Below are 13,515 nucleotides of genomic sequence, written 5' to 3' on the forward strand. Positions count from 1 at the left end.
CAAATGATTATCACTTGTATTTGTAGAAGCTATTGGAAGGTGACAATCTTATAATAACTTAAATCATGCTATAATTTCATTTTAATGTTGAAATAGATCGTGAAAGGCTTTATCTTGTAATCAACAACTAAGTGTTAGATGTCATTAAATTGACGGTTTATAAGTTGTGTGTACATATATGATAGGTATTTGGTGAATATCATGAGCCGATATTCTAATAGGCCAATACTCGTGTTACCTAATATGATATCAAAATAGTGTTTGGTGAATATCATGTGTTGATATTCTTATAGGCCAATACTCATATGATATCATATAATGGAAATCTTCTGATCCAAGATTTCCTTGATGTGTCATTCCTAAATATTGCCAATGGTGTAATATTTGCCTATTTGTTTGTCCTCCCTATCTAGGAGGGAGTGTTAATGTTAGTGTAGTTTCAGTCAAAAAAATGCATTGAAGTTATTTGTATATATATTAAATACCTTGTATATATATGAGATATATACTCAACTCTTTTAATGTATATATATATGTATATATACATATATATTTATATATAAGTCATTATCTTACTCTAATCATGAGAATAAGAAAATGCTATTGATGTCTAATGAGAGATAAAGAGACATGTCCCTACAGAGACATGCCTCTTAAAATCATATACATATGCTTTGAGAAAGTAACTTGAAAAGCATAAAAATTCTACAAGTGCTATTACAAGTTACGACATATCTTGGAAACTTGAGAAATTTTAACACTCTACCTTCTTTTATTTTTGTGAACAGCATGGCATAAAGCACCAATTAACAACCATCTAAACCCCTTAGCAAAACAATGTTGTTGAGCATAGAAACCCCACGATCATCGAAATGGCCTGGTCTATGCTTAAACATGAGTATTCCAAAGAAGTACTAGGTTGAAGTTGTCCACAATGTCATCTATCTTCTCAATCGCTTTCCTACAATGGTTGTTAAAGAAGCAAACTCTAAAAGAGGCCTAGTTAGGTTGTAAGCCTAGAATAAGTCATCTAAAAGTTTTTGGCTCCATTGCATTTGTTTGGATAGTTGATGATAAATTCACCAAGTTAGATGCCAACAGCCAAAAAATCATGCTAAACGAATATAATGATAATCACGAAGTGTACTGCTTGATCAAGATTGAGACTAATTGTCCCATCTTCAATTGCAATATGGTCTTTGACAAAGAACAAGGGCCATTTCAGTTCTCTCCTCCAATTATGGTTTCAGAGGTTCAATCTCTCAAGACTCAAGACTCAAGGCATGGGCATCCGTCTTCTATTAGGTCCAACTCATTGGAGAGCTTCAACTGAGAAGGCTTTTCCCGTTCCTACCTCTCCAACAATTCCTTCTCCTACATGCTCGCCTAGACAATTAGTCACAGTACCTGATTTCCCTTAAGATTCATCCAATCTTTGTTTGATGATGATGATGATTCCATTGCACTTCCTACTTCTAATGTTGGTAATTCTACTTTCCAGCCTAAATGGCAAGCTAAGGCAATTGGAAATTTTAATGATGATGAACTCATTAAGAGTAGAGCTTCTCAGAAGTAGAGGTTCAATCTCTCAAGACTCAAGACATGGGCATCCGTCTTCTGTTAGGTCCACCTCATTGGAGGGCTTCAACTGAGAAGGCTTTTCCCTTTCCTACCTCTCCAACAGTTCCTTCTCCTACATACTCGCCTAGACAATTAGTCAGAGTACTTGATTTCCGTCAAGATTCATCCAATCTTTGTTTGATGATGATGATTCCATTGCACCTCCTACTTCTAATGTTGGTAATTCTACTTTTTGGCCTAAATGGCAAGCTAAGGCAATTGGAAATCTTCATGATGATGAACTCATTAAGGGTAGAGCTTCTCAGAAGTAGAGAAAACCTTTTGATTCTGTAAGTTTTTCTCTCATTGCCAACATTCATAGTGTGTATGAGCCTCAAAAGTACACAAAGGAAAAACAAATACCTAAGTGGGAAGAAACTAAGAAAACTGGGTATCATAGTCTATTGAAAAAGAACATTTGGGTTTTGTCAAATCTTCCTTTAGGAAAGAAACCTATTGGATGCGAATGGGTCTGCAAAGTCAAATACAAGGTTGATGGTACTTGAGATAAGTATAAGGCTTGTTTTGTTGCCAAAGGCTTCTCTCAGCATGAGGGGATTTATTATGAGGAGACTTGCCCCAAAAACAAAGATGAGCACCATTAGATTAGTTGTCACCATGACAACTTAGTGCAACTAGAAGGTCCATTACATGGATGTCAAACGTGCCTTCCTCAGTGGCAATTTATAAGAAGAGGTGTACATGATGCAACCTCTTGAATTGAAGGTTGTTGATAAGAACACTAGGTTGTCAAACAGACTCCTCGGGCATGGTACATGAAATTTGATAAGTACCTTATGGATCAAGGTTTCTAAAGGAGTTCTTCTGACTCAAACATGTATGCCAATACTACTCGAAGTGACATCATCTTTTTGGTTATTTATGTTGATGATTTGTTCATCATTGGTAGTTCAACATCTTTGATTCAAGAAATCAAACAAAATTTATACCAAACTTTTGACCTAATCGACCTTGGGCTTCTGCACTATTGCCTTGGTGTCGAGGTTTGACAACAGTCATATGGCCTCGTTATCTCTCAGTCTAAGTATGTACAGGCTCTACTTAACAAATTCAAAATGCAAGACTGCAAACCTGCATCTGCGCCAATGGCTGTTGGTCTAAAGTTGTCAGTCCAATCTAATTCTCCATTCGAGAAGGAATCCATATTTAGAGAACTCTAGTGGGTAGTTTGATCTATCTCACCACCACTAGACCTAATCTCATCTTTGTAGTGAGTTACATATCTTACTTCATTGACAACTCCTACTTCAAATCATTGGGCTGCAGTGAAGTGCATCCTGCACTTTGTCAAGGGCACACCGAACTTTGGTATCCTCTATGGACAAACCAAAGATCCCCAACTCATCGTTTACATAGATTGAATGGGAAGGTTCTATTGGTGACAAAAAGTCCATTTCTGGGCATTCTTCAATTTGGGCACAAGTGCTATCACTTGGACAAATAAGAAGCAATAGGTAATATCTCTTTCCTCAATGAAAGCTGAATATTGAGTTATAGTCAAAGTAGGTTGTGAGGCGATTTGGCTTTGCAGGATGCTTTTTAACATCTATATGTCTTAGGCCAGCCCGTCACCCCTCTTTTGTGACAATCAAGGGGTGCTCAAACTTGCGAAAAATCCAGTCTTCAATGAGTGAATGAAGCATATTGACATTCATTATCACTTCATCCAACAACTGGTTGAAGATGGATCCATTTGTGAAGTTCAAGGGGTTCCTTGGTGTAGTTGACAAATTGACCATTAAGGGGGGGTATTAGAATAATATCTTTGAATATCTTATGTATTATTCTTTTAATGGTCAATATTCTATATGTTATAAATCTTTTAAATTTTAGAATGTTTCTTAAATTCTTTTATTCTTTTGTTACTAGAATGTTTCTGAAAACGTCATCTTTGTAAACTATATATGAGCATTTAGCTAATTCATTAATCTATCCAATATTTTACCAATTACCTCTGTAATAGTCGTCCATCTTTTGTTTTGAATTATGCTTGGATGTAAAGGTTTATAGAGTTCAAATATTTTGTGCCATGTTTGATGGCTACACTCTTTCATATTGATCCCTTCTTAATGAAATCTCATGTTTTTGTGCGATGTACTCTCTTTTAATGATCAAAACAAGACAAAGTGCAGTATTTATAAAATACAATCAGATAAGCATTTCTATATTTTTACTTTTAGTAATGGTTATGATGTTTCCGAAATCAAAATCTGGACTGGTTATATTTATGTGTTTGTAGATTCACCAGTAGTTCTTTTTGTTTTTGTTTTGTTGATTTCTACCTTTTTACACTAACAATAAAAGGTTAAGGATGGCATCATGCCTGGTATTTTTAGATGCTTGCATCTACATGCTCATGACTATTGTGAGATCTGTTTTAATTGTTATCATATCACAGTTTGGTGGATATTGAAAAGGCTAGAAGTACTATGGAGGTATTAACGGAAATGCTCAATGTTCTAGAACCATGCAACAAAGAGGTAACTTACTACTTGTGGGCCTATGATCTATCACACTTAATATGTTATTTTATTATAGAAATTTCTCATGAGAAACATATGACTTAATTTGTAGTTTATGTAGACTTTCATTTACTCTTGTATCATTCATGGGATCGGGTAGTTCTTTCCAATTTGACTTATCAGTTCTTACATATTTGTCTCTGATTTGTTTGTTCTTTACTTTCATTTCTTTTCAATTTGAAAAGTCAAAGTCAATTTATTCAAGTTAATAGCATCATTTAAATTGTTATCAATAATGAAGTGTAAATTTTCTTGTTCTATGATCTATCAATGTTGTTGAGATTGCTTTTGTTAATTAGGTATGTCTTACTTTTGCAAAGCCAATGAAATTAGTACTCTGAGAATTGAATTTTTGTCCCGTTTTCATATTCTGTGAACAAGATATAACTGGGGATCACATTATTGCTTTTCCACTATATTTTCATATAGCTAATATTTCTAGAAAAAATATGTTGAAGTCGAATGGAAAATATCTTGAAACGTTAAAACTTGTTCTCTCTGCTCATTCTAACAAGACATGATTTTTTTTTTAACTTATTAGATGAAATGAGGATCTTATTTATATCAAGAAATAAATATTTGGGAGTAGAAAACTAAAATTCTAAAAGGGGCATGGAAAATGTTTTGTGAAAACTCCAAGAGAAGAAAACTTTGAAGAATTTTTTAAAAAGAAAAAGAAAAAGAAAAGTGGCTAGCAGTTGCAGGATGCTATTTACTAACCGTTTTCAAACAATGAAACAAGAAAATACAAGAATATAACAAATCATTGGTGCTGGAATACAAAACTCTCAAGATGTGTATGGACCTGCTTACTGGAAACAAAATTTATCACTCGTAACAATGTGAGTAAAGTCTTCTGCTTTCCAATTGGTGTGGACATTTTTGAACCTCCACTAAGGGGCTATGAAACTTTGGGCCAAGGGTCATCAAACACTTTTGACTTACCTCATGGGCATTATAAGCCCCAAGGAAAATGGGAATTTAATTGATCTTAGCATTCTTCCAATGTATTAAACTACTTGTGTTCCTCTCAAAATCATTTCAAGTGACCACCACACCAACTAGATGACCAAGCAACATCAATCTTTTGATTAAAGTACATATGCTTGAAAAATCTTGTTTTTAAAACTTCTAGAAATATTCCTTCCAATATATGTAGGAGGGCTCTTATCCTCACTTCTTCATTGTGCCCATTTAAATAAAAGCCATCTTCATGCCTTCGAGACTTGCCATTAACGAATCTTCCAGTATTTTCATGCAAATTTAAAATCTTGTAGTTTGAGCTAGGATTTTGAACATTAAAAAAATCAAAGTTTGTGATGGGATTGACCTTCTTCCATTAGTATGTCATTTTTTCCAAATTTGTGAGTATTGGATAATAAATTGTGTTACCCCTAGTTTCTAGGATGGGGATTTATGGAACAACAAAGGGGACAACTATATAAAAAAAGGAATTTCAGTTTTCTACTAAAAAGCAAGGACTCCTTAAAAAAAAGGAACCTCTTCAAATACATGTAACTGCTCACAAGGATCCTACTTTGCTTTGTCGTCTAGTCAACTACTAGTTCTCCCTAAAAAATAAGAGACTTGCCTAAAATCTAGGAAATGCCCTCTGAGAGTCTAAAATGGCTCACATTGCCCCTGCAAAGCTCCATGACCCTCTGAATGAGTCTCCTAACTATACTGTTAACCTACAAGAACTTGAGGGATATGTCAACCTCTGCTCACCTCTCTATTGCGTAAGAAGGGGATATTACATTCCTCCCTTTCTAGAGATTGCATTTTCTCAAGCAGCCTACACCTACACATTATACACCAATTCCCAGATCCTATACCAATCCGAGACAAATCACTCCACCAATATGTTGCGTTACTGTGATATAAACATTGATACACCCAAGTAAAGCAACTCATCATGGATCCACTGAAGAATTCCGATATGCATGCCAATGCTAGGATTCCAAATCGATCTCAAAAAGAATCTACCATGTTGACATTGTGCCTCTCTAAGCATAACCTTAGACTCATATTGCTAATGCATCTCAGTGAGATCCATAACAACAATCTTGACACCAAATGCAATCCTTGGCAACTATAAGAATATCATGCTCAACCAAAGTATGTAAACCTCGATCTCTCTCCTCGTGAGAACCCCAACTTGAAGAAGATCAAACTGTTTCCAAAAACTGATATACAAGCTATCAACAAGCTCAACTATAAATTTATCAATCCTAAAATGCCAAAATAACCCTGACTGAATATTACCATGGGTACAAACTACAAAAGTCCATCAACTATGTGATGGTAGTACAGCAAGGGCTACCACCCAAGAAACTACCAGTCATCCCTAGTAAACTAGAAATCATGTTGTACAACTTAATTTTGGCCTTTGGCAACCGGTTATATGGATAGCACCAAACGCCAGACTTATTGTAGAACATGTTTTATTGGCCTCAAACACTAATTTGTTTTTAGGGTTACATTTTTGTTTTTAAAGTTCTTGGTCTCCCTCAACCCCCTTAGGCAACCTTTTAAATAAAATTAAGCTATTTGCAAAAAGAACTTAACTAATCTCTCTTAGGCATCATGGTACAAGGGGGACCTTAAAGAGCACATGATTATATTGATAGTGGGAGGAGTGAATCAGTATAATAACAAATTTGTCAGTTTAAAACTTTATCCAAACAATTAACTTCAAATGCTGAAACGAACAATTATGCACATGAACACAATGACCCAATATTTTACGTGGAAACCAATGCGGGAGAATACCATGACAAATAATTGCTTTATATATGAACTTGTCTTTTACAATATTTTGTAGGCTCCAACCTACTAAAGGCTCCAACCCCTATGTTTATGAGCACCAACTCACTAGAAGCACCAACTCCCATACTTCGCAGGCTGCAACCTCCTAGAAGCACCAACCCCCACTGTTGTCTTCGTGAGCACCAACCCACTACACACAACCTTTTCTTCCAGCTTGATAATGTTGTCGGCTCAACTAATGATGGACATTTTTCTTGCACAATTGTTCTTTCCCAATTTTTTATTTTATATCTGCATATACTTCTCTTCTACATTTTTCTTCTAACAAATCTGCAATTCCTCTTTTCTTTGTCTAAGAACTTACTCTCTTCAAAGCACACTCTTCTCTTATTTATTCTATCTGAATATATATTTTTAATAGCTCCTCATATGATCCACTCACTCACAAATATTCTCTCTTCTTTGCTTCACTGCTGACCTCTCACACTTTTTTTCCTTCCTTACACATCAATCCCCCAACTTCTCACCTCATATTTATATTTCATGCAATATAAGACATGACTTTTCAAAATTAAAAGGCATGACTTTTGATAACTAAATTGAAGGTTAATAGTTTCCTTTTATATTCATCACCAATAGACTTTTATGTTGCTTTGATATTTTATGGTGTCCAAAAAACAATTAATCCATGTTTGCCGTCATAATGACTTGGTGTTTGATGTAATTGTTATTATTTCCATATAGTCGACTTTATATTACTGTGGAACATCCCATCCTCCAACATTATCAGGAATGGAATATTTCTTTAGCTTTCCTTATACTTAGGAAGTCAAATTATTTTATTCATTTGATAAATTCTTTTTCCCTTGTATTGACATCACACGCATCGCCTGAATACACACTTTGTTACATTTCATTTTTCCTTATAGTCTGTTTGATGGTTCCCTGACGGCATCTATATCTGGTTTGTAATTACGTTTTAGTCATGAGATTCCAAACTCTATCAGGCTTCTATTCTGTCCACTCATATTGAAACTAATTGCATATCTTTCTAATCGCTTCTCACCATCTTCATTCTATTCAATCGCTCTTATCTATATATCGCATACTTAGATTAAATTGCCGCTGCTGTGGAATCAATTATTTAACACCAACTGAGAACTTCGTAACTGATGTGGAATTGTCTTGTTGAAACTGTACAGTCTTTGATGACATGGCAGGTATGTATGCCACTTGCAGGGTCGTTATTGCCTTATATACTCCCGATGTCCTCTGCGATTTGTTACACTGCTGCACAATCTTTGACACTGCATTCTCTTTGTCTTTGTTGAACATTTCATTTGAAGTCTTGTAAACACACACTGTACTTCATTAGTTTGCCATATTAATCGTTGCTGGGAAACTCTCTTCTCTAACATGGAGCTTTTACTAAGATACCAATTCATCCCCAGATCAGGCGGCTTTGGAGGCGGATACATTCGGACTTTGGATGCTTCTGGGTTCCCTGTGGATTCTGGCCGTAAGCCAGCCACAGGCCTCCCGATGCATCTGGAAGCTAGTATCTGGAGGCCTGTGGCTGGCTTCCAGCTAGAATCCACAGGGAATCCGGACGCATCCAGAGGAATCCACGGGCCCAGCGCCTACAAATCTAATAAAAAATGCCCAAACTTGAGTTATTTTTATTTGTATGTGCTCTAATGATCTTTCAGCAGTTGGAGATGATGATGAGAATGTGGATTTTCTTGCGGATCCTTATGATTCAGACTCCGATGTATATTAGTTGATTGAATCTTCAATCATGAATTAAGTTTTTATTTTGTTGGAATCTTGAACATGACCTATTGGAATTTATTGTCTAAGACTAAACTCTAAAGTTAAACAAGCACATATTGATATATCATATGAATTTTGAAATATCATTAATTTTGATAAAGGGTGAAGTATCATAGTCATACTATCAAATGATTTGTTTTTGTAAATTTTTTGCATATATAGATATATACACACACACACTTCCTCCTGCATCCACACCCAAAAAAAATATTTTCCCTGCATCCCGTATCCATTTCCGGAATGCACATCCGAATCAGTAACTTAGATTTTTTATTATGTGCACATAGGTATCCAAGACATCACAAAACAATGCTTTCTACACTTGTATTGCAGTAATATATGTTTCTATTGCAGAGATTTTATTTGTATATCAAATCTGTTCCTAATATTATATATGTCTCCACACATTCACCATGATAATCATTGCTGCTGTTAATATCACTGTCCATAATTTGATCTTCAGCCTTCTCCATAGTTCATATGAAACCACTGTTTATTATTGCCGGAGGAGCTTTGTAAGCCTTTTTTATTTGAATGCTATATCCTGTGGCTCTAACATCTGTTGTGCACCTGGATTGACCAGAGGTATATAGATTTGTAAAACGCTGCATATGCTTTTATATTTTTTGTCACTGTTTGTATTCGGCTGTCATCATTGAAGGCCCATCTTTTTTATTCATTTTTTCACAACATATCATTGTACATATGGTGCTCTTCGTACTCCTCTATTGTTGTATAAATTATTTCAGCATACTACATATGATGTTTCTTTTTCCAGCTGTTAACTTCATTATATTCTCTGATCTTGATATACACTGTTTTAAACATACTTACAATATATAAATATATGTATATCAGATTTGATAAATCTGACCATATAGATATAATTATTTCATCTTTATTTGCTTATATTTAAACTTTTACCAATAACATCACTGTCGTATTATGCAGTTACTTTGGAATCATTCTTCCTTTCCTTTGACATTGAAGAAGGTTATACTAATAGCTTGTCCTTTCTTTGACATCAATGACAATATGTCCATCAGCCCCAACTTGTTCTTTTATTATGGTAATATAAAGTAACATTATTATTTATTTGATATAAAGTGAATGTAATACTCACTTATATTAATTTATTAAGTCCACTCACTTATGAAGTATTTTAATTTTTAATTTACGATGTTGGACTCAGAACTGAATTCTGACTGAAGCACTATGAACAGTGAACACTGATGTTGCCTGAGTCATGCAGGCCAACTAGCAGTTCCTCCTAAAAGTAGGGACTCGCCCTAAAAACTAGAAACCTCTCTCCAAACACCTATAACCGCTCACAAAGATTCTGCTCTTCTTTGCAGTCCCTGTAGTGGTCACCCAATCAACTGCAAGTGCCTCCTAAAAAATACAAGACCTCCCTAAAATGTAGGAACTACCCTCTTAAAGTCTGAAATGACTCAGAGAGCCCTTGCAAAGCTCCATGACCCTCTGAATGAGTCCCCTAACCATTATATTGACCTATAGGAACTTAAGCGATAGGTTAACCTCTACTCATCTCTATGTCGCTTAAGAAAGTGACATTACATACATATTCACCAACTTATGGAAATGAAGTTCCAAGTCCTCCTGAAACCATCGAAAATTCTAGGTGCTTCAATAAGGAGTTAAAAAATTTGGTGAAATGAGTGCAGAACTCTTGGAAATTGTCCATTTATGGTTAAAAAAGTATATGTTATATCTATATATAATGACCTATGGAAGCCTTATAGGCCACTCGTACCCACAAGTTACTACCAGGTAGCTAAATTCGTATGGCCTAGACCTTGCACCTTGCTTAGTGGCATCTTATAGCCTTTGACATGCACAGGAAGGAACCAACCCCTCTGCAAAGTTATGGAGCATAGCCAATGTGGCCCTTAAAAATATTAAAGAAGAAAAATAAACCTAAAACATCTTGTAGACTTGCTAGAGTTGGTAACAAGTTTAATGGGACAACCAAACTTATTTGCGGCTACCAGATTTAATTGTGCTTCCAAAGCAATGGTCTAAGGTTATTTGTTGGAGTTCTACATTTGGTGGCACCCCCAAAGTTGCCCCTATATCAATAAACTTAGCAGTGACATTGTGTTGATGTCAGTAAATGAATTGAAGTTTTGGCCCCCCTCGCTGGCATTTTCACTTTTGCAACTCAAACTTTGAAGACTTATAACTTGGGCTTAGAACCTTCATTTGTTAGAAGCTTTCGGATATTTTTTGCTAATTTTTCATTTTCTATGTGTTGTTGAAGATTCTTTTTTACTTTAATACACAAATATTCTAGGGTTTGTAATTTCGTAGATGTTAAGTAGTTTTTATTTTTGGAACTTTTGGATGTCTGTTTAAGCTCATAGAAACTTCTTTTTAAGCGGGATTATAGAAAACAGCATAATTTTTCATTATTTCCTAATGGTGCTATCAATTAGTATTCATTGCAATAAAAAGTTGTACTTTTAATTAACCTTTTTCAATATGTGGCAAATGCAATTGCACTTAAGTGGAGATTGCTAAATCATATTTTCTTGGGGGTGTTCTATGATTACATGATTAGTGGGGGGTGTCTGTAGTTTTGCATTTTATTTTGCTGGAATAGGGAAAGTCTAACAATAGCCATTATAGCTAACTTCACACACTTGGTAGAGCCTAAACTATACATCAGATTTCAATAAGTTTTTTGTTCTCTTCAAATGTGAGTTGGCAACTTAAACAATATGTTTTGGCTTCACGGTATTAACGAAGCTCCTAACAAAGATTGGTAAGTATCAAAGGGTCCAAAAGTGGTAATTTCAGAGTGTTACCCAAAACATTACCCCTTTTGTGCCATTAACCATTTTCTTAGACAACCAAAAAATCTAAATAATTGATCTAATTCTTTTACATAAATGTCCCAATGCTGTGCATGATTTGCACAAATGCCCCAATAATAGTGCACTATTGGCATCAACAAACTTGCTCAATCTAATTGCTAACCTTTTTTTCCTGAAAATGAGCAATTATTGGCTCATAGATGATTTTCTACTGGCCTTAATCTGCTAAATGTAGTGCATAACTATTGGAAGGCACTTAGATGCTAGTACTCATCCTCTAGTTTATTTCTTGTCTACTTTGGGGAGAAAATAATGGGTGTATCAAATCATCCAATTATTCAATTAAGAAGAGGGAACTACAAAGTTTGGTGAGATGGTATAATAAAGTGTTTCCAATGGCCTAACCGCCATATGATGAAATTTTCCCTACTTCTATTGTTAAAATGGGATAGTTAATTAAGATGATAAGTATTGTTCTGCAAATATGATGATCTTCGAACTGTAGGAAGTATATCACATTTATTGATTTTGATGTGTATCTTCCGATCTCTGAAAGCATATATAATATATTCAAGAGCAACTTTAGGATCGATCATGACTCTTAATAGTGAAAGGTCACAAGTAGTTAGTGTTCACTAACTCACTCAATCCAGTATAATCGACCCATATACAAGATATTGAATATATATATATATATATATATATTATGCACATGATTCAACTTAGTTATATGTGAAGCTGGTATATTTTCAGACTTGTTATGACAGAGATATGTATGTGAAACATACATTTGTAAAGTTTATTATGCTGTGGTCTTGATTGGTGTAAATCTCAATTTTTATAAGTCTTGATAATGCAGACGTTAAATTATAGTGATACTGTAATTCTTATTTCTTGATGTTTATTGATGAATTAAATAATGTATTGAAACAGAATATATCTCTGACTGGTATGTATTATGATCTGCGATGTGAGAGTACGATTTCCACTGTGATTGATCTACTTCACACCAAAGATCATAATATATATATATATATAAGTGCGTAAAAGTGAGAAGACATGGTGAAAGGTCACGTACCAATATAACCTGATAGTCACGATGTATAACATGAGTCGAGTCACGATGGTTTGTAACCAAAGGCAAACATTAGTTAAACTTCCTTTGACAAAGCTTCCACTCACAGTGGTAAGCATGCACTACGTAATATAATCTGCCAATCATAACGTGAGCATTATGTGCTATCGGCAGTATATAATAATAAGGTCTTACATGTGCATCATGTGCGCTCGGCAATATAAACTAATTACAATATATAAATGCTTAATCTAATCTTGAGTATATATATGTATATATAGATATATACAATTATTGTAATCAGTTATGCAAGATTTACTTGAGGATAGTCATTAAAATACAGATTCAATTTCACACAAGCTAACATTCTTAACACTCCCTCTTTAGCAAGGGAAATTGAAATAAGTTTAACTTACATAATAAGATGTAATCATCATTATGTTTTAAACTAAGAGAGAGAAAGAAGAAAGAAAACATAATGGATTTTCATGGTGTCCGGCTATCGCCCAAAAGACCCATGAAGGTTATCAATGTGTCCGGCAAAATTTGGCCCGAAGAACAATGATAACCCAAACTTTCAAAACAATGGGTTTTCATGGTGTCCGGCTATCACCCAAAAGACCCATGAAGGTTATCAATGTGTCCGGCAAAATCTGGTCTGAAAGATAACACCAATTTCAACCATTGTTTGAAAACAGATCAACTAAAATAAAGTCATCACTTTATAATAGGATCAGAACACATGAAAAGTCGTCACCTTTCTCAAGAAAAGTCGTCACTTTTCACAATACAAGCTTGCAAGCAAAAGAAAAATAATTTGTATTCATGAATATTAGAT

At 34.7% G+C, this 13,515-nt stretch overlaps 1 protein-coding gene across 3 annotated transcripts in view; it reads left to right on the forward strand.

The window, feature by feature from the left end:
* Nucleotides 1-13,515, forward strand: part of LOC149555448 (TOM1-like protein 4) — a 171,652-nt gene that overhangs the window by 140,961 nt on the left and 17,176 nt on the right. For all 3 annotated transcript variants that reach the window (XM_089829510.1, XM_089829508.1, XM_089829509.1), the window contains one exon: nucleotides 4,040-4,121. In XM_089829510.1, the coding sequence (XP_089685636.1) occupies nucleotides 4,040-4,121 (82 nt within the window). The remainder of the gene's footprint in view (nucleotides 1-4,039; nucleotides 4,122-13,515) is intronic.

This window comes from Cupressus sempervirens, chromosome 5 (genome assembly GCF_028749045.1).
Source record: "Cupressus sempervirens isolate cs-2001-9-10 chromosome 5, ASM2874904v1, whole genome shotgun sequence".
Classification (NCBI taxonomy): domain Eukaryota; kingdom Viridiplantae; phylum Streptophyta; class Pinopsida; order Cupressales; family Cupressaceae; genus Cupressus; species Cupressus sempervirens.